General features: G+C 36.3%; 1 protein-coding gene across 1 annotated transcript; it reads right to left on the reverse strand.

Annotated features, from left to right (window-relative positions):
* Positions 1-13761: 13761 nt before the first annotated feature.
* Positions 13762-19749, reverse strand: LOC133337577 (paired box protein Pax-6-like). The gene is made up of 4 exons (XM_061545793.1): positions 19498-19749; positions 15902-16042; positions 14782-15311; positions 13762-14681 (listed from the first exon to the last, which is right to left on the reverse strand). Exons 1-4 carry the CDS (start codon positions 19745-19747, stop codon positions 13857-13859), a joined length of 1746 nt encoding a protein of 581 aa, XP_061401777.1. The 5' UTR covers positions 19748-19749; the 3' UTR covers positions 13762-13856.
* Positions 19750-20749: the final 1000 nt, after the last annotated feature.

Here is a 20749-nt window from a genome sequence, read left to right on the forward strand (position 1 = left end):
TGTAATATAAAATACTAAATAAAATCCTTATTTGACTCGGCTTTAACAAAAGTTCGGGCTGCTATTAATTATTTTGTGGCATGACTTGTTTGCATCTTTGAAAGTCGCTCAAAAGGTATTGTACTGCACTTTGCATATCCCATGCCAAGAAATAATATTTTTCTGTGTGAACTTTCCACAAAGGTAATTCATGTGCGACCTCTAAATTTAGATTATAAGATTATGTCTCAAATAATCTGATAAATAAGTATAATCTTAAAATTGACTGAAAATTTATTTAAAACCTATATTTTAAAACCAATTCTCCCATATCTCCGCATCGAATAACATTTTTACCACGTTTGAATCCATCGTGTACTTCCAATTTGGCCCTCAATAAATTATTTGATTGTATACATAACATGAATATGCCATATGTTTTATAAGGTGGTCACCAAAAAAGTTAAATAACTCTAAGGACCGCAGGTCTACGCAGTTAATTTTTATTATTCCTTAATTGACACACTTTTCACCACTCAAATAAAAAATAGAGCTAAACATTTTTAAACATTTTTTTTTTGCTCCACTAAATTTTGAAATTGTTTTACAAATTTAATGAACTAAGTACTACAAGTGTGGACGACTATATACACCATATGATATCTATATACATACAAACTACAGCGAATCCTAGATTTTAACATCCACAGCAACCAAAATAAACAATTTTATGACAACCGTTAATTTGAATATTCAAATATTTGAGCATCAGAAAAACACATCCATTTTTCGAAAATATGGTAAAAAATCAGTTTATAAATAATTATCAGATTTGAACCTTTGTAGAGACAAAACTACTCAACATATCGATATAAAATTTCATATTTATTCTAAGTGGAGTGTTTTCTATCATATCTCATCAAAAAATTTGTCCTCCGAGGTACTTGGTTTTGACCATTTTTGGCCGCTGTCGTGACACTGTGCGACGTCAGGAAACATATGTAGAATATACCCATAGTGGTGAAGGGTATCATATAGTCGGCCCAGTCCGACTTCACACTTTCCTTATTGGTTTTTATTATGTTCCCGAACTAGCAAGAATAATTTTAGAATATGTTGATTTTTTCCGTTACAAAATTGTAATACATAGCTTCTAAATGCAAATTTAGTTCATATACCGACATATCGTTTCATATAGATAAAAAAATAATAAATTTGGGTACCGGTAGATCTTGATGAATCAGCAAATATTTAATTACCAATTTCTTATTCAACTCTGGATCTTGGTATTAATGCAGGCGATTTCGCTAGATCTCAAATACTTCATTGATATCAAAACTGTTAACAGCAATTACAAATATTTGCGGATTTTCGGGTTACATCCTACTTCTATTGAAATCAGCATTTTCTTGACACTGTGTTATTTTTTTCTGTTTTTATTGAGTTGTACCAGATTTTATTTATATATATATTAAAATAAAATACCAACCTTTATAGGGTTTGTTGAAGGAACGTACTACCCAAATACGCAAGGACCTTATTTACATGTGTGTCAATTGAAAACGCCAATATACATTTCTTTAATTGATCGAAAAAATTTTCTTTTATAGAAACACAAATTTTCAATGACTAGAGTTATATTTTCAAAAAAAAAAAAAAAAAAACAATATACCTACTGTCGATGTTGAAAATATTCAACTTTATAATTTGATACGCAATTCATATTTGGGTAACATTAATTGAAATACATTCATGTATGGATAAAATCCTACTCATACGCATGAATTTAGCCACGAGCCTTAAAGCATCTGTTTTGTAATAGATGTATTTATTGTAATGAATAGAAATTGTGACAGCTAGAAATATGGCTGTAGTACAGTTACATGAATAAATATGATGTGCACTATACTGAAACACTATTTCGCACATCCACATTTGCCTTTTCATGTTATTCCAGAATTGTGTTTTTTACTTGTTTGGATTTTATTCCAGCGACCTAGCGACTGGGCACAGTACATCGGCATCCAATTTGAAATTATACACTCTAGACCTATGTGTATGGATGCGTTTAATTTGCTCAGCATTAATCAAAGACGTTGGAAGAAATAAAAACCAATTTGTCTTATCGCACAATTCTTAATGAGATGACAAGTGGCTGAGATATTTGTCGCTAATACCTAGACCTGGTCAGATCAACGACTATGCCGCGTCTCATGCTGCAGCAGCAGAGATGCTGACTGTTTGTCGTGGTTCTCGTTATTGCCGTTCTTGTCGTCATCAAACGTGGAGAGAATCGACACATATAAATGAATATCTTTAATCACCCAACATTAACGATTAAACACCACAACTTCCAATCAACAGAACAAATCAATTAAATCACTTTTGAAAAATGTTAAAGCGTTTAACACAAAGCGAAAACAAAACACACTCTACAGAATTCAATTAATCGAATCGAAATCAAACAAAACAGTCCCATTTTCAATCCCAGCCCTAACCATGGGTAAGCTAGGCAGAAGCGAATCAAGAAGAGTCCCAACGAAATAAAAATCCCACCAGACATTAACACATGTAGATGGAGACATTCATTTGTTGTCACCTTTAAATACATCTGCAGCCAAACCATGGTACAAATGTATTTTCCATTTTTTCTTCTTTTTTTTGTACAAATATATTGTGTGATATGCCTTGTATCGAAACCTAATCGACATCAAACGTCATACGGCACAAATCTATGCCCATAGACGCTTTGCATCTGTAGGCATGCTCTACATACCTACTACCTTTTTATCGCTGCTGTTGGTGTGCGTCGAATGACAACGAAATCCACTCTACCTAGTCAGAGTGAAAACATAATATTGAAAATTAATTTGAATCTTGTTATTGCATCAGGATGCAAATGCTAAAGTGCATTTATTCGATTCTAGCTGTTTTACATATAGATATGTATGAATATTCTACTTAACGACACGTTTCTTACCCTCCATGTAAATACTTATTGAAACCCTTCTAACGGAAGTTCCTGGTTTTGTTCAAACGGTTCTGATATGGATATAGCTTGCACAAATAAGTTCCCCCAATATGATGTAAATTGTTTACCAGTCTGGTACATTTACAACCAAAATCAGTCTATAAGTATGAATATACATCCGACGATACTGATTGTAATAAAAATCTATGTTTCCTGAAAATTTCACAAAATTTAGTTTCGTCGAAAAGCAGATGGCGTGGAAACCACCTCCAACCTCCAACTACTTTACGTCCTCGGTACGATACATCCTCGTTAGTAAAATATGTAGTCAACTAACGGTAGAATAATATATCACGCCTATTGGGTATACAGTACAAAATCTTGGTTGGATGTATTTAATCAGCTGTCTAAGAAATCAGTTTTGGAGGAGGTATAACCAATCATGAAAATCTTTAAACCTTATAATTAAGAAACTACACCAATGGTCAAGCGAATCCTAATCAACCTTAGTTGTTTGCGAATTTGTTTATGCAATTTTGTTAAGTGCATTTTATACATAAACTCTTTTCTAGTTTGTTGTCAGTTTGTGAAAAAAATATAAAACTAGTTTTATGAGATATACAAATACGGGAATGCTATATTATAGTTCCTTCGATTGGGAAATGTACCTAGGACCATTAAATGACCAATAAATTGGCTGGTGTATTCCCAAATCCTCAAAGTAATAAAAAATCAGGGGGCTCCATAATATGGGGACTATGTCCGATCATGGACGATTTTAAAATATGAAATGCAAACACGTACCTATATCGGAATGTATCGTTGTATGGGTTCGATTTCCAAACTTGAATAAATTTTAAATCCAAACATATTTAACTATTCCGAGCTCAATTATGAATTACAACTGCAACTTAGTGTTTTGAAATATCCCAATAACTTAAGAATATTGTCCATGACAAATTTTAAGGCAAGCCAAAGCTAAAACAAAACAATTATTAAATAAATTTTAATAATTTCCTCCAGCCCTATTAAATCAATTATTTACCTATGTTAACAAATTGTCATATCTTCAATATGAAAGGAGTTACCGACGTCGACTATTTCTTCTTCATATTCAAACATTTCATAAAAATGCCATAAAATAAGACAGCTGTCTTATGGAACTAGTTTCAATTAAAAGCTTATTTAACGCTCTGATTTGGTTCTTTAACATGACCAAATTATCAATATCGATTAATGTTTCGGTAAAATTGTGTAAAAGTATATAATATAATTATATGTAAATACAAAATTTATCGTTTCCAGTCAATGCATCGGTATGTAACCTACCATATAAATCTTTCGATTCGATATCATAGCGTACTGAACTGAGTTTAGAATGATATGTGCTAAGTTTCGTGAAAATCGGTTCAAATTTAGATATACCTACCATACCACTAAAGACCCAAAGTTGGCACGATCGACACACAATTTTGTCCAATGTTCGGAAGTTAATATAAATTAATTTCTGGCAAGTTTCGTTTAAATCGGTTCAGATTTAGATATAGCACCCATGTATATTTTCGTTTGATTTTAGGTGAAGGGTGCACCGAGTGACACGAAATTTTGCAGAATATATCGAATTGAGACTAGAATGACGTTATTGCGTTTTGTTGAAATTGGTGCTGATGCAGACACAGCTTTCATATATATTTCAAACGGGTGTCTGATTGAGACTAAATTAGAGGCATAGAGATTACATAGTCAAGTTCGTACAATTTCATGTCAATGTTCTTTCGAAAGGACGTCGTTAGGAGACATATGCAGAATGTACCCATAGTGGTGAAGGGTATAATATAGTCGGCCCAGTCCGACTTCACTACTTTCCTTATTGGTTTTTATTATGTTCCCGAACCAGCAAGAATAATTTTAGCATATGTTGATTTTTTCCGTTAAAAATTTTTAATACATAGCTTCCACATGCAAATTTAGTTCAAATTTGTTTTAATATAGTTGTAGCCGACATATCGTATCAAGAAAACATTTAGATAAAAAAATAAATAAATTTTGGTACCGGTAGATCTTGATAAATCAGCAAATAATTAATTATCAATTTCTTATTCAACTCTGGATGTTGATATTAATGCATGTGCTTTCGCTAGATCTTAAATACTTCATTAATATGAAAAATTTTAACAGCAATTAGAAATATTTGAGGATTGTCCGGTTTCATCCTACTTCTATTGAAATCAGCATTTCCTTGGCACTGTGTTATTTTTTCTGTTTTTATTGAGTTTTACTAGATATTTTTTTTCAGCATGAAGATGATTGAAAAACATGCAATGAAAATAATGCAATTCAAATTCCTAAAATCGGTCCATAGAAAAAATTTACCCACCTTGTAAATTATAAACTGAAGACTTTACAGCCCTTTCGGTTGCAAAATAATCTACATATATCCATATGCCCACAGTACAAAATAACTTACCTCTTACACATATGGAATAGCAAATATGGACAGACATTGCCATAATCATTAAACAATGCTGGCGGTACTATTTTATATGGCTGTATCACACCGAGATGGCCAACTAATATTCGGACAAAACTACCAAACATCTACCGTGTTAACGGTTAAGGCGATGCGTTCGCCAGCCACATTTCGTTCGCTGTTGTTGTTCGTTCGTTTGTTTTCGCGAAGCGTGTAATGGGTTCAGCGATCGAAAAATGTTCATCGATTGGAGTGATTAAATGAAATGTGGCACTTTTAAATAGACTCGAAAAACTCAATAAACTGAAATTAATTATTATTTATTTACTTGAATGTTCAGCCATAATTTACAAACAAATTAGCAAATTGTCAACACAGCAACGACTTCATCTCCATAAAAGCCAAAACTTGTTTCTTTCTTGGACGATTCCGCCGCACTTCCCATGCAAACACAGGCGAACAAACACACACACACACACAGTCGAGTTGGAGTTAAACCAGATACGCATTTGTCTGCTGTCTGTCCGGTCATACAGCCTGACGTGGGCTTAACGCAATAAATTCTCACTCGTTCGATATTACCATACAGACGCAAACAAAAGTAATCCTCAAGTCAGTATAGGGTAAGTGTACCAGTGGTCAGCGCTTAAATTTATTTTTATTATTTTTCGTGATTCCGAATATTTTTTGCAATGTCATTGAATTGAAGTAGTAGATGTAGTTTTATATAGTCTTCCCTGAAATAAACAATTTATTTATTATACCATTCAACGTAAGCTGGAGTGTATTCGGAGGTCCCAAAAAGTGTATACAATCAAGAATATGATTAGAATAAAGTTATCGAATTATCCGTGTGCTTTCGTCTGTTGAAATCACATCTCTCAATATATATTTTTTTAGAATAACTTCCTTAAGCGATTATGCACATCAATATAATTGATATCAAATTTTAGGCTAACCTTTATTTTATACATAGGCAACATTTTCGGATCATGTCCTATCGGCATTAATATATACGCCATAGAATGCAAAATTCTTACACAAAACTCGAGGTACATTTGGCCCACGAAATAGTGACCGATCTTCTTCAAAACAACCATACTTAATCTCCTATTAGAGTGACAAGAAAACATAAATATTGAACTATTACTACTTTGGTCGAAACGAAACTACATGCAAAATTTCGTGGCACAACACAACATACATACCTGTGAAGGGCATACAAATTGTCGCACCAATTGCTTATGCGAAGTGTATTTCGTCCATCATATACATGAAATTGAACGAAATTACATATATATGGGAGATTATCTAAATCTAAACCGAAGCATGCACCAGCTGATTAACACAATTTGGCTAGATGAATGCGTGCCCAATGATTGGAACCTCAGCATCCTGTGTCCCGGCCACAAAAAAGGAGACAAGACGATATGTGCCAACTATAGAGGAATAAGTCTCCTTCCCATCGCATATAAAGTGCTATCCAGTGTGCTGTGTGAACGATTGAAGCCAATGGTCAATGACATCATCGGACCATACCAATGCGGCTTCAGACCTGGCAAATCGACCATAGACCAGATTTTCACTCTGCGCCAAATCCTGGAAAAGACCCACGAAAAACACATCGACACATATCACCTATTTGTCGACTATAAAGCCGCATTCGACAGCCCTATCCGTTCAGAGGTGTTTAAAGCCATGTCTGCGTTCGGCATTCCTGCAAAATTAATACGGCTATGCAGGATAACTTTAAGTGGCACAAGGTCAGCCGTTAAAGTAGGAAAGGACCTATCGGAGCCCTTCACTACCGAACGAGGATTCAGACAAGGTGACAGTTTGTCGTGTGATCTTTTTAACATCCTACTGGAAAAGGTCATACGAAACGCAAAGGTGAACAGAAATGGCACTCTGTACACCAAACAACACCAGTTACTCGCCTACGCCGATGACATCGATATAATGGGTCGAACATTGCAAGCGGTAACAGCCACCTTTGAACAAATTGAAAAGGAGTCTGCCAAAGTGGGTCTGGCAGTAAACGGCGAGAAGACCAAGCTGATGGTATCAACGCGCAAGACGTCCAGTAGACTCGGACCAACTGTGGAACTTGAGAACTACAGCTTCGAGGTAGTTAAAGACTTTATATACCTTGGTACCGCCATAAATAAAACGAATGATATCAGTTTTGAAATTCGGAGAAGGATTGTGATGGCCAACAGATGCTACTATGGTCTAAGTAAGCAGTTTAGAAACAAGGCCACCTCTCGCCAGACCAAACTCACACTTTACAAGACGCTGATACTACCCGTGCTATTATATGGATCAGAAGCATGGGTACTTGCGCAAGCAGATGAGGCAGCGCTTGGGGTGTTTGAGAGAAAAATTCTCCGAAAGATCTACGGGCCGATCTGCGTCGACGGTGAATATCGGCGTCGAATGAACCACGAGCTCTACAATTTATACGCAGACATCGACATAGTCAGTCGTATTGAGCTGCAGCGACTACGGTGGCTAGGCCATGTTGTGCGGATGAATGAAGAAGCCCCAGCTCAAAAGGCATATAAAAATGAGCCTACGGATGGTTCCCGTAGAAGGGGAAGGCCACGAATTAGATGGAAAGACCAAGTAGAAAACAACATCTTGGAACGTGGTCTTCCAAATTGGTGGACTTGCGCACAAGACCGGCGCGCTTGGAAATCTTTTTTAAGCTCGGCTTATGGAACAACCGTTCTGTAACAAGCCAGTTAAGTAAGTAAGTAAACCGATCTTGTGAAAGCCCTTCATCTCATATCAATTGGGATTTTGTACCCTCCACGGTATTTTCAATTTATTTTCCCATTGCATTTCATCGAAAAGACCCCTATTGACTTTAGTTCCGTACTTTGCGCTCCAAATAAGCAATATAAAATTGTGGAACAATATAACCTACCAAAATTTCAAAATAATACATTTGAATAAAAAAATTAATTATTTTTTGGTGTGGTCCTACTTTTGTTCATTACTGTTTTTCAAAACTGCGTCTGTTTATGTTTTTGTGTATAGTCGCCGAATAGTATCTCTGGAAATTTTGTCACACCCATTATTCTCCAGATGTGCCATGTTATGTTCATGCAATGTGGTTGTGTACAATGGCAGCGGCGGCTACTAATGGAAAACCGAGTTTCGATCAACACAAAAAGATGTTGCGGTCCATTCACAACTCAACGCGGCAACATCGACTGCGCCGACGACATTCATTCTAGTTAGACGACCAAGGAACTAAGTAAAGTTTCGCTGAGCAAGCGTATCGGAAATAAATAGCAATGCCGATTTTTATGATACCGCTTCGGTGATTGTCGATCGATCGATTAAATTAGGACCCCAATGGCTTACTTTGTTCGAGCTTTATGCTAAATGGATGCATAATTTTATATTTATCTCATATCGAACACATAACATAGCACAGCTATGAAAGGTTGCTAAAAAACACGGACTGTTGTGATCTCCTCGTTGGTTTGTTTGTTTGACGGTCAGCCGACCGGCCGGCTGGTCGGACTGGGCGTTCATCACGTATGCATAAATACAGCCACAGATTCCAAATACTCGCATGGCCCAAGGCGTGAATTGACGACGGTTGATTGCTCGCTCATCTAGCCATCCAGCCAACCAGTCGGACGACCATAATTAATGCACATCTGGATTTTCACACTTTCTGCAAATTGTAAATTGAAGCAATGCCGCAGTAAAATGGCAACAACAACTGCATGTGCGTAGGATTGTTTTAGCCACATAGTCGCTCGTATAATTGTGGCATAATTTAATATTTGACACTTTCGATAATACTCTTGTCGTAGTCCACTGCCGGTGACAGCGACAAGCCCGCAGCGCTTAGGTGTATTCTGCAGTCACGGGGACGAATGTACACACATTCAACATAATAGACTAGCAACAGTCCATCACTGGAGTGTCCAGAGTATTTTGCTCTAGCACATGGTCAGTCCACATAAATTGAACTAATGGAACGAAAAAAGAACCCAAAAGAAATATTACCAAGTGTCCCTTTTGGTATTTCTATTTTGGTTTTCATTTCAAACCGTAAAAGTATCTACATATCGGGATTTTATTGTTGTCGTTATTAAAATGCGATCATTTGTCTGCCGAAGTAGAGAAAACAGTGTTCTTCAATATTCATATCGACGATCAAGATCACCAAACTTGTGAATAGTGCAATATTTAAATATGCCGATATTAACGCAAATGTACACGCGCCTAGTGCTGAGCAAAATATAGATAATGCAGTTGTGCAAATTATTTCAAATCTCATATTTTACACAATATTTACAGCAAACAAATCTGAATATATTAAGGACTACCAGGCATGTAAGACAAAATGTACAAAATAAAGTATTTCTGAAACGATGCTATAACATATCCGAATAAAGGTTTATTAAAAAAGGAAAAATGTGCCAAGGGAGTGGTTCACAATATAAGCTCAGTAACTTTATTTCAGAGAGTAAGCCGTTTTTATTCTCTTTTGCAATAATACTGAGAATGTTGTGCTGGACAAATCTTACTCAAAGTAGCTCTCTCTGTTCGCTCTCTTCTACTGGACTTCGGAGTAAACAGTACCATTTGATAATAATTGTTACCAAGTATCGACTAAACAGGCACAGCAATTATGTACATTCGGCTACAAAATAGCATTCATGATCGATCATACAGTTTCGAAGAAGTATTATTACGAACACTGTGACACGAATTAGGTATCTTAAGTTTGTGTGGCCCTCATTAATTTGTAGTACCTAGAAATATTATGTCGATCTAGCTATGTTTGTCTGTACGTCCACAGGTACCTTATAATTGTATATATATTTTTGTGACTGTCGGTTAATATTTTGGAGAAGCGATCTAAATAAACTCTTGATCACACTCTAACGAAATATTACACGGACAATGAGGTTTGACCAGCAAATAAGTAAATTCAGTTAATCATTTATTTATGTAATAAATTCAAAATTGTCTTCCATTTTTGAAATGTTTACGGCAGGAAAAATTACTTGTTTAATATGTGGTCATATTTAGAAGCTATACTAAATTTTTACAGATGTATTCATCTGCCTGTTTAGTCCATGCGTTTAGTCCATGTCAGCGAAAGTGACTTCAATGTGAAAATTAAGAGCTGTACATTCTACATTAAGAGGTGTACACTAAAGTATATTTTTCAAAAATGATTTGCTGTGCCAGAAATTAATGAACTTTTATCTAATAATGACTAATATGACGTTCATTCCTTAAAAAAGGCCAAGCTATTTTTTATAGAATTATTTAATCATTTAGATTTTATATAATCTTAGGTGATAACAGTTTAACCCAATTTTGCTAGCTCCATAGTGTAACCGTTTATGCCGTCAGGCATTCACGAATATATTCATGGTTGTTGGAAAGTCATCTATCTATGACAAGTAAAAACGTCGGACCGAACTTTTTTAATTAAAAATTCGGGACTATACAAGGTAGTCTCATGCAGTCATATGTTTCAATTTTTTTCATAAATTTGCTTTTGACGACATTCAGTTTTCAAAATTTAAACGAAAATATCTTCCTTCGAAATGTACGCAAATCATGTGTCCAGTGGCAAACATTTTTTTAATCATTTGTATTTATTAATATTTTTAAGTTCCTTGCCTATAAAACCTATAAACATAAATTGCAATATTCTTAGTTAAATATTGAGAACAATGTGGAGCTTTAGAAAAATATTTGTTATTTGTTTACAATTTGCCAATCGCATTTTATTTAAAATTGATATATGAATTCCATATTCTTGTATAGTTATGCCATGGGTGTGTACATGGTACAATGAATAGGTAGTCCATTTAGCGCAGCTGATGTCTTGATTAACTGTCAAAGTGGGTAGTTTCTAATTGAATTCGATGTGCAGTGTTGCCAACCATTTGAAATATTATATGGAAAAATTTGACAGATAATCGAGACAAAAACAAAGTTGTTGTTGTGATACATCACCTTATTATTGCATCATGGGTGTGTATGTAAATTAAATAGGAAATGTAACACATAATCGAACCCAATATTAAAAAAAAAAAAACAAATAACAATATACCGTTTAATTGACTCTGAAATAGTGTTTTCCAAGGCAATAGTTTCGACGTCGTTTTATAATAGATATGATCTATATATCAAAAACCATTTTGCGAATTCAAATGCAAGTAATTAATTTTTTAATTACTACAATATTTTGACAAATATGAAAGTGACATTTAATTTCCAATAAACTGGGTTTTGTAGAAGATATCGGCGAATGTCTTGCGGGATTACTAATCATGCGATCAATGTCATTGCTGAAAAATCTTTACGAAGCATTGATCTGAGTCACTCCTATCTTAAAAGATAATTTGGCGTCGAAGTCGTAATTCCTATATATCCAAACACGACCAACTGTGCTAATTAAATGTTGAAAAAAGTAAATATTACTCAACATATTTTTCGCAATTTTTTCGCGGATTTTAATTCTTAGCACGTTTCTGACAATTTGAATAATCAATATCGGTGCAGGCGTTATAATTATTCGAAATTTGTAAAGCTTCACAAACTGTATTTTTATGTACATATTTACGTCATGTTTATATTTATATATTTATACTGTCTAGTTTAATTTATATATACCTATTAATAATTATCCAAAAATACTATATAGAATACTATATAGTCTTTTAGACCTATGAAACATTGTATATTTATATTTACCTATAAATCGATCAAAAATAACGAATTTTTAACTATGTAGTTGGAAAGTAATCCAGGCATGAACAATGGACTACTGCCTAGCTCAACCCCATATTAAAATAATCAGTTGGAAAATGCACTAGTAGAGCTTATTAAAGCACTTGTTTCATTTCCCCACAGGAAAACATCTTCGAAGCCGATCAGTTATGTATGCCGCACATTTACATTTCACCACAAAACCGTTGCCGCTAACCACTAAAACATTCTATAAAATCTAAGAGAACACAAACATAAAGATGTTCTCTTAAAAACTTTTTACTTGGCAAACTTGGTCGAGTCGAAGTGACAACCAGATATACCAACGTCAGAATGACTATCATTTACTTTTCAAATTTTAACTAGTTTTTCGTTCCCGTTCGAGAACACAACATTCGGTTCCATTGTTGTGTACAAGTTTGAAAGCAACAATAACTTGGAAGGAATCTTCAATTCGTTTTACCTTCACATTCCATCAGAACAACAGCGGCGCTAAACCGTGCCATATAACAGTCGGGCTTTTACAACTTGACCATAGTATTGCGTATTGCTGTTACAAATCTTCAATCTTCTCTTTTCAGTCAGATGGAATATACCGTCCGTCCGTGAGTGCGTCCATACACACAACATAAAATCCTGCAACAATGTCTACACTCAACTTTTCAAATCAGTTTGAGTAATTGGGCACTGGGCATTGGATGTTGCATTTATGGTCCGTCACAAATAGCATGGCCCCAGTCCAAACGACTACATTTGGGGAGTAGTTGGTGATATTGCTCTGTTTTATGTGGTCAACGGCAGTAAAAATTGCTCTGTTCGAACATAAAAATCTTCGTTTAACGACAACAACAGCGAAGCACCAACATTGTTGCCAACATAACTCCAGATAAGACGGCAATCTCCGAATGTTAATCACAACAAAACATCGTCCGATCATCGTTAAAATTCGTTTAATGGCCATATTCATGTCAAATGCGGATCGTTGATGATTATTTTTTGCTATTTTGACCCAGCGTCGTGTGTTCGGTTTCATTGACCTCCCAGTTAGATGTGAAGCTGTAACAGCCCACCCTCCACCACCCTGCTCATGACAGACACATACTTACGACACGAAGTAAATAAAATTACCACAATAAAAATTATCCGAAAAATAAGAAAACTCGTATTTTGTTTCTTAAAAATGTAAATTATTTATTCAATTGCTACTTAAATGTGTGGATAAGAGTAGAGGGAGAAGGGAGGAATTTAAAATTAATAGTTAATTAGATTGTAATTGAAAGACTGTTATTCTACTGTACATCATTGACGTGATTGCATCTAAGTGATTCGTTAAGTAGTTCGGGCGAGTTTCCCATACTATCCATACCGCCTTCACGGTCACCATCTACAACCTGGTCCATTTTTATCAACGGTCTGTTTGGTTGCGACCTTTAGAGAAAGTCGGCGAGTGAGGTATACTTGAGTAAGAGTGTCGTGACGACTGCAGAAGCAGCAGGAATGGACTGTTTGTTTGCGATTATTTGCCAGAAGCCCGTGGCATCGTATGAAAGGTTTATGGGTTAAGTCTTGAAAAAATAAAAACTTTGGTAAAGATATCGATTATAAGCGTATGATTGCACATTGACAATTGGTTCTACACTGGGTTGATAGCACCAGAATCCGCGTAGCACCTTCGAATCAGCGTTCGTGCTTCACCAGCTGTATGGGAACTCTAGGTTGCTGGTTAGCATCGGAACCTGACGCCGAGGAATAGAAGCTGGCCTCGGCATCATTCGAATCGTCGTGGACATTTATTTCCTCATCATCGGAGTCAGAGTCATTAATTGAAACGGGCTTAGAAACTTGTTCGCTTGCCTCAGACAAGTGCTTGCCATTATCGGCGGCTGACAATGAAGCAGCTACGGCATATTGTCGTGCCAGGCCGAGGGCAAACGCAGCCGCAGAAGGCGTATTAACCAAGGACCTAAAAGCACTGTGTTCTCCGCCCATTGAGAGAGTGGGCGACCCTGTTGCTATAGCTGCGGCCAACTGTTGGTGTGATTCACTGCTCAATACGCCAAATGAAGTCGACGGCATGGCCAAGCTTGGCGATTGACCTTTGGCTAGTTGTTGGTGTTGCTGATGGTAGTGGTTAAGGAGTAAGGCCGCGGCAGCTGACTGTGGATCAGCGTGATGAGCATGCATATTTGACATGTGCGCCTGAAGTGAAGGCTGTGGCTGCATAGGCGGTCCAGCTGGATGACTTGGCTGAGCCGATGAATCCGAAGATGGGGGCGCTGAGTGCGGTTGCTGCGGCATACTTGACAGTTGATCATTTGGACAGGTTGAAGCATTACTATTCGTGCTAGGAGTGGGAGATGTTGATGTAGGATTGCTGCAAGTTTCCAGTGATTGTTGGGAATAGTGTGTGGCCGATGTATTACCCGTGGGACTCGAGCGCCGTTTTAAAAGATTCATTCGTTGATGACGACGCCATTTTGCTCGTCTATTTGAAAACCAAACCTATTTTGGGCGAAAGAATACAAACAGATACAAAAATCAGAACTTTCATTTTCTACCCTTTCACACATTATCTTCGCAACCAATCAGCATGCCAACTTACCTGTACTCTGGCCTCGCTCAACGAAGTGCGGCTCGATAGCCGCTCCCTAGTGCTCACACACGGGTAGTGACTTTTATCGAATTCCTTCTCCAATTCTTCCAGTTGTTCGGGGGTGAAAGTGGTGCGATTACGCCGAAATTTCGGCTCATCGTCATCGTCCAAATAATCGGAATCAATATGACGGCTGTCGTCAGGCGATTCAAGCGTATCGTGGCTGCCAGAACTGGGTGAAATTGCCCTACTTGTGTTGTTGACATTGATGGCCGACGTAGAATGATTTACCGTGGGCATGGCGGTTAACGGAGCGCCTGCACTTATAGCCGGAGACCAAAAGTGTGGCGATGATCCGCCCGTAGATGCCGCCGCTGCAGCGGCTGCTGGATGCCAAGAGAAACCCCCATACGGATGCGGAGGATACAGCCCGTAAGCCGCTGTGCGAGCAAATTCATTGGCCACCCGTTCCGCAGCTCGATTTCTTAAAATTCGATTTATAGATGAAACGGAGGGAGCTGTGGCATTGGTGCAAACACCTGCAAAATTACGCAATTATAACAAAACAAAAAATAACTTTTAACGTTCATTCACATCCATAATGGGAAGCTAAAAAAAGACCAAGGCGTCCGCCGTCAGATCGGCCATAAATCGTTAAGGCGATCATTGGGATAATCTCAAATCTCATCAATGACGACGTTTAACCGCAAAGCATACAGAACATCACAGAAGATCTGTCGGCAAAACAAATGCTCATGCACTCGCACACACACACACATACAAACTCATACCCACATGCCATGTATATTGCATTTGCATAGCGTTGTAGTTGGAACTCGCTTGCGTGTGTGTGTTTGTATGTGTGGCTTAGATGTGAGTTCAATTGAATGAAGCTTCCAACTAATCGACCGCGATCAATCACCATATCAAACGGACAAATAAGCAAGAAAGACGTATTAAAAAGATTACAAAGTCCGATAAGAAACATGAAATGTTTCCATGTGTGTGGGAATATTTTATTTGGCGTTTCGTTCCGTTGGCTTTGTAGCCATTTTCGGTCCATATTGTTACGCCCTGTCTTATAGCATGACATTTGATGCGGAGGGGGGTGGGTGCTTAAACAACTTACCTTCTGATATTAAACGCTCTCGTATCTCCCATGCAAATATCGTTGGGTTCTCGCGTTTGTATTGTTCGATTTTGGAAACTACTGTTGGAGTGGCCACTTTTGGCTTGGAGCCACCAATTAGACCAGGTGGTCGCAAGGAACCTGCAAACAAAGTCAATTATGTAGTATATCAATTTATCTCCTTTTGTTCAATTAGATATTCTCTGTTGATTCCAATAATTCTTATTGTCTCGGCTTGGAACAGAATGATTGGAAGCAACGCCCGAGCAAACTAAAACAAATGGACGTGGTATAATACAGGGCAACACCGAAGACACAACGCACGGTTGCTGATGTGATGCCTTATATCCGCTAACTCATCTTCCTACCGCTAAAATAACTTCATCGAAATCTGCGATGGCAAATTGCCACGCGTCAAACGTTTATGATAGGTTATTTTCGAAATACTGGTGCCAGGTACACTGAGAAGAAACAAATAATTGAAATCATTTCGAAGTTAAATGTGTTTTCAATGCGAAACTAGAAGCAATATACCTGAAAATCGCAGTAAACCCCTAAGTTAATTTAGTCGCGAACATAGCACATCTCTAAAGGTTATGCACATAATAAAAAAATTCTAAAACCAAGTCAAATTTATATGCATATACGCGTATGATAAAATCAATCACTTGTATAAAGGGCATCATTTTTTTCAGTGTACTTTCAGAGTCAGTGTTTATACTGGGTGTTACGAAAAGATCTTTCTAAAGCAAATATATTGATTAATGAACTGCAGGCATTTGGGCCAGTCGTTGTTACGCATTGTGGTAACAATGCGTTAATTTTTTGCGCCGGCGCACTCATTCGCAGAGTACACAATGATTTATTTATATTTTCTTGCCGCTTTGTGGCGGTAAAATGCTAAAGTCTCTTAGCAGAACTGAATATCACCATCCATACCTAACAGAACTGAATATCACCATCGACACACTAAGACTCCATATATTATTAAAAGGTATTAATATAAGTTAATACGATATTCTAAAGTGTCTTTATTTTTGTATGCCGTATAAAAATGAAAAGTGTTTTAATTTTGAGAATGATCGACCTTCAGTGTGTTAAATAGAAAACATTTTCAAAGTTGTCCCGATTTTTTAAGAAAAAACTAATATTTTTGGAAAACTAAATGAAAATTTTGCCACATACATGAAGGGGTTCGTTCGTATTCTTTAGAAATTTAAGAAAAAAATGGATGTATCCTAAAATGTTATTCTGATAACTACTTTAAATATTTTAAATCTGGCGTAAATGTAATATAAATGCTTTTCGAATATGTGGACCTATATTGATCATCTGAATAATTACAATCCTTATATGGAGTTGATTCCAAATTAATCGTATTATATTGGGAACATATGTAATTTTTTACAAAGTTTGCGATGTTAGCTAGGATATATAATTCCCACTTCAATTACAGATAACTCAAAGAAAACTTTAGTCAAATCGGTTCCGCCGTTCTCAAATTGATGAGCTACTATAAGTTTCTTACATAATTTTTATAAGTAGATTTTTATTAATTTTACTTCAATTTGATAAGATATAATTTTTTTCGTATCACTCCCACGCGCTAGTCACGAAAACAGGTTATGTATGAATTGTTGTCGGAATACTTAACGTCGATAAGCACCCAATCTCTAATCGGGCAAAATGCAACGAAAAACAGAAACACTCCTCACGACCCATTGAGCATATACATTAAGTTTGGTCAAAATCGGTGCAGTGGTTCTTGAGTTACGGCGCAAAAACACACAAAAACTAAATATTGCGCCATCTGTCGGATGAACTTTAAACTACACAGAAGCACTCCTCATGCCCCATAAAGGCTGAATATACAATTTGGTAAAAACCGGTGCAGTAGTTTTTGAGTTTAGCGATCACGAACATACACGTAATTTTTATATATATAGACATAGATATATATATATATATATATATAATACTTTTACATCTCATGTTTGAGAATTCCTTATTTTTTGGCATTTCCCATGTGTACAACCACGTCACGTCATTACTACATATGTAATAACGTATGTATGTAAACAACTGAGAGCTATTAAATGTTGTTTTCCTTTCCTTTGGAAATTTGTTAATGTATTTTTATGCATGCATGTATGTATGAGTGTACATTGAATGATTTGCTAACGGCAGTCACAATTGCGGCAACCAATCCCAGCCGCAGAAGCTAAAGATGATGATTTCAGTTTTGATAAATGATTGCGGTACGTGTTTGTTTTATTTTTTCAGTTCACCGTCTGTCCACATACGTATGCATACTTTACATGTGCCTGTATATGTGTGTACATCTTCTCAGCATGTAGAATGCCTTCTTTCATGCCGACTACAAACGGGCATTTGTCGTTGCCTCGTCCAACTCAAAACCCCAGAGTTGTGTTGGAATAAATTTTCATGTTTGACAATTAAAATACATAAACTGTGTTTATTTTTCCTTTGGCACTTCCGTAGAGAAGACAAGATAATTTCTCGCTTCCTTTTTTATGAAATGATCAGCATTGTGTGATAATTCATTTACACAAGACGGACGGACGAACGAACGAACGCCACACCGCCGCATAAAGAGAGTAAATAATTGGATTGGTCGCTTGAAAACAAAACCCACAATTAAGATAATGAATGCAATTCGCTTCGCATAAAGGTACCACCAAGGTACACATACAGGTATGATGCATGTGTACAAACATACAACGGGTGTGGCTATGTGTGTGTGTGCGTGTTTGGTTACACAACCGTGGATTGGTTAAATACAAGAGTATTGCCAGTTAAATGGAAAACAAACAGCATTTACTGTTTTCAAATCCTGCAAAAACAATTACTCAAAATAATTCATACTTATTGAATGACCACTTTTGAGCACAATTGGTCAATTTCACAGCTTAACCCAGATCGTACTGAAATCGTACAACAATCTTAACAAAGTGAAAATCCCTTATAGTCCATTGCTCGTATAGGGGATTTTCAAATATGGTGCATAGTTGTTTTGAACTATATCTAAAATGTTCTTATTATAGTCCGAAATTGAATTGACTCAAACATGGCAAGCAATAAAAAAATTGACCTCTGCATAACTTAGTCGCAATATACAATTTATATCGTATATTATTTTTATAGAATGAGTGTTTCGGATGTTCTACCGTATAGACCATTGAAGTGTCAAGCAAGAGTAGATAGGAACGTCATTGTCAAAATTTTACCGAACGCGGCGAGGTTATACAAAAAAAATATAGATTAAGTGTATATAAATTTTGAAAAGGATAATTTGAAACCCAAAAAGACACCAACTACTTTCTAATTTTTCTTTCAATTAACAATTCTCTGTGACTGTATTTGTAATATTTCATACATTTGTTCTTCAACTTATTTAATTACCATTTTGAGTTGCGGTAAATATTAATTCGAATTGGATTCACAAATCGTTCGACCATCGGCAGTCGAATAATGTACAATAAATGCACCACCATATTTCTGGGGAAATAAACCGACTGGCTATATATACATACATAGATACAGACATGTGTTTCAAGTAAATTGTCTAAACTTACCCAATAGCTTGGATACCGCACCCTGTTGTGTCAGCATGTGTTGGGCGATATCATATCCTCGCAAACCACTGAATCGTGATAATTCCAAGAGCCGCTGTTGAGATACCAGAGCACTTAGCGTGCTGGGGGATGGCTGGCCATTGGCTCCGCCTGTGAATATAGCTGATCCCGGTATTTGCCCGGAAGAAACCAGTCCCACTGAAAAATAAAGAAAATAACAACATGAAACACCCTCGTAATAATGGGCCATAGCAAACACACACACACACATAATGTCTAGCTCTGGCCTTTTTTAGTCCAATAAGTATACGGCACTCTTTGCCATGCAAACACGCCGCACTCGTATCCCCATATACAATAATGAACAACTTGCGTTGCGTGTCACCATATCACTATATCGGTGTGTTTTTGTATGTATTAACGTTGAAGTGTGTGTGTGTTAAATTACAACAATAAATAATTACTTAATTGAATACCTATAATTTGTGTCACACACAAAATAATTTATGTCAATTCTATTCCATTCAATTCCAGACGAATCAACTGAATACGCTTTGCTTTACCCGAGAGCTTGTCTCAGGCGGCATCGCATTATTTTCTCTGAACATTTTCGATCAAATAAAAACTTACACACATCCACTGTAAACAGCTTCCGTCCAATGAGTTAGTCATTGTTATTGAAATCCATATAATAATCCATGAATATATACAGCTATACATACTTATTTGTATGTATGCACATTAAAGTCACAATAACCAATATTTGGAGAAATACTTTTCCCAGATGTTATTGAGGTCAATATTATTACATACATATGTCAATGCTGCCATTAAATCATTCAATGTGAATGTAAGTTCATGAAAAATGTTCTACTAGAAAGTGAAGACCAATGCGTAAAACCGGTTTGTTGATATTTTAAAAAACTTCGAATGAAATGATCGAATAGAGCAAATGAATTGGTAAAATATTCGACTATTTCAAATTGTAGAAAGATCCATTTCAAATACGAGCTCGGTGATGAGAATTTTTCGCATAGTTTTCAAAGAGCGAATATTTTGCTAGACATTATGACCCAAAAGTACAATCGAAGAGTTATTATGTTATTGGGAAATGACGTCATATACAGGTTATTTTGAAGCGGGAATTACTTCATAATTGTAAGATATATTTTTTAAAGAAGATGGACTATATTTTTTATAATTCCAAATCACTTTTAAGAGTGGGTAGTTGGAACTTTCTTTGGGCGATGTT

Source organism: Musca vetustissima, unplaced genomic scaffold (assembly GCF_032173495.1).
Source record: "Musca vetustissima isolate MV318-11 ecotype Yass unplaced genomic scaffold, APGP_CSIRO_Mvet_v1 utg5057, whole genome shotgun sequence".
NCBI classification, from domain to species: domain Eukaryota; kingdom Metazoa; phylum Arthropoda; class Insecta; order Diptera; family Muscidae; genus Musca; species Musca vetustissima.

Excerpts from the sequence above, each read along its gene's own strand:
- LOC133337577 (XM_061545793.1), bottom strand. The coding sequence starts at position 19,747 with ATGGCCCATTATTACGAGGGTGTTTCATGTTGTTATTTTCTTTATTTT. Across the intron at positions 16,043-19,497 it reads TGCGGTATCCAAGCTATTGG|GTTCCTTGCGACCACCTGGT; the intron begins GTAAGTTTAGAC and ends CTTTGTTTGCAG. Across the intron at positions 14,682-14,781 it reads TGAGCGAGGCCAGAGTACAG|GTTTGGTTTTCAAATAGACG; the intron begins GTAAGTTGGCAT and ends CGCCCAAAATAG.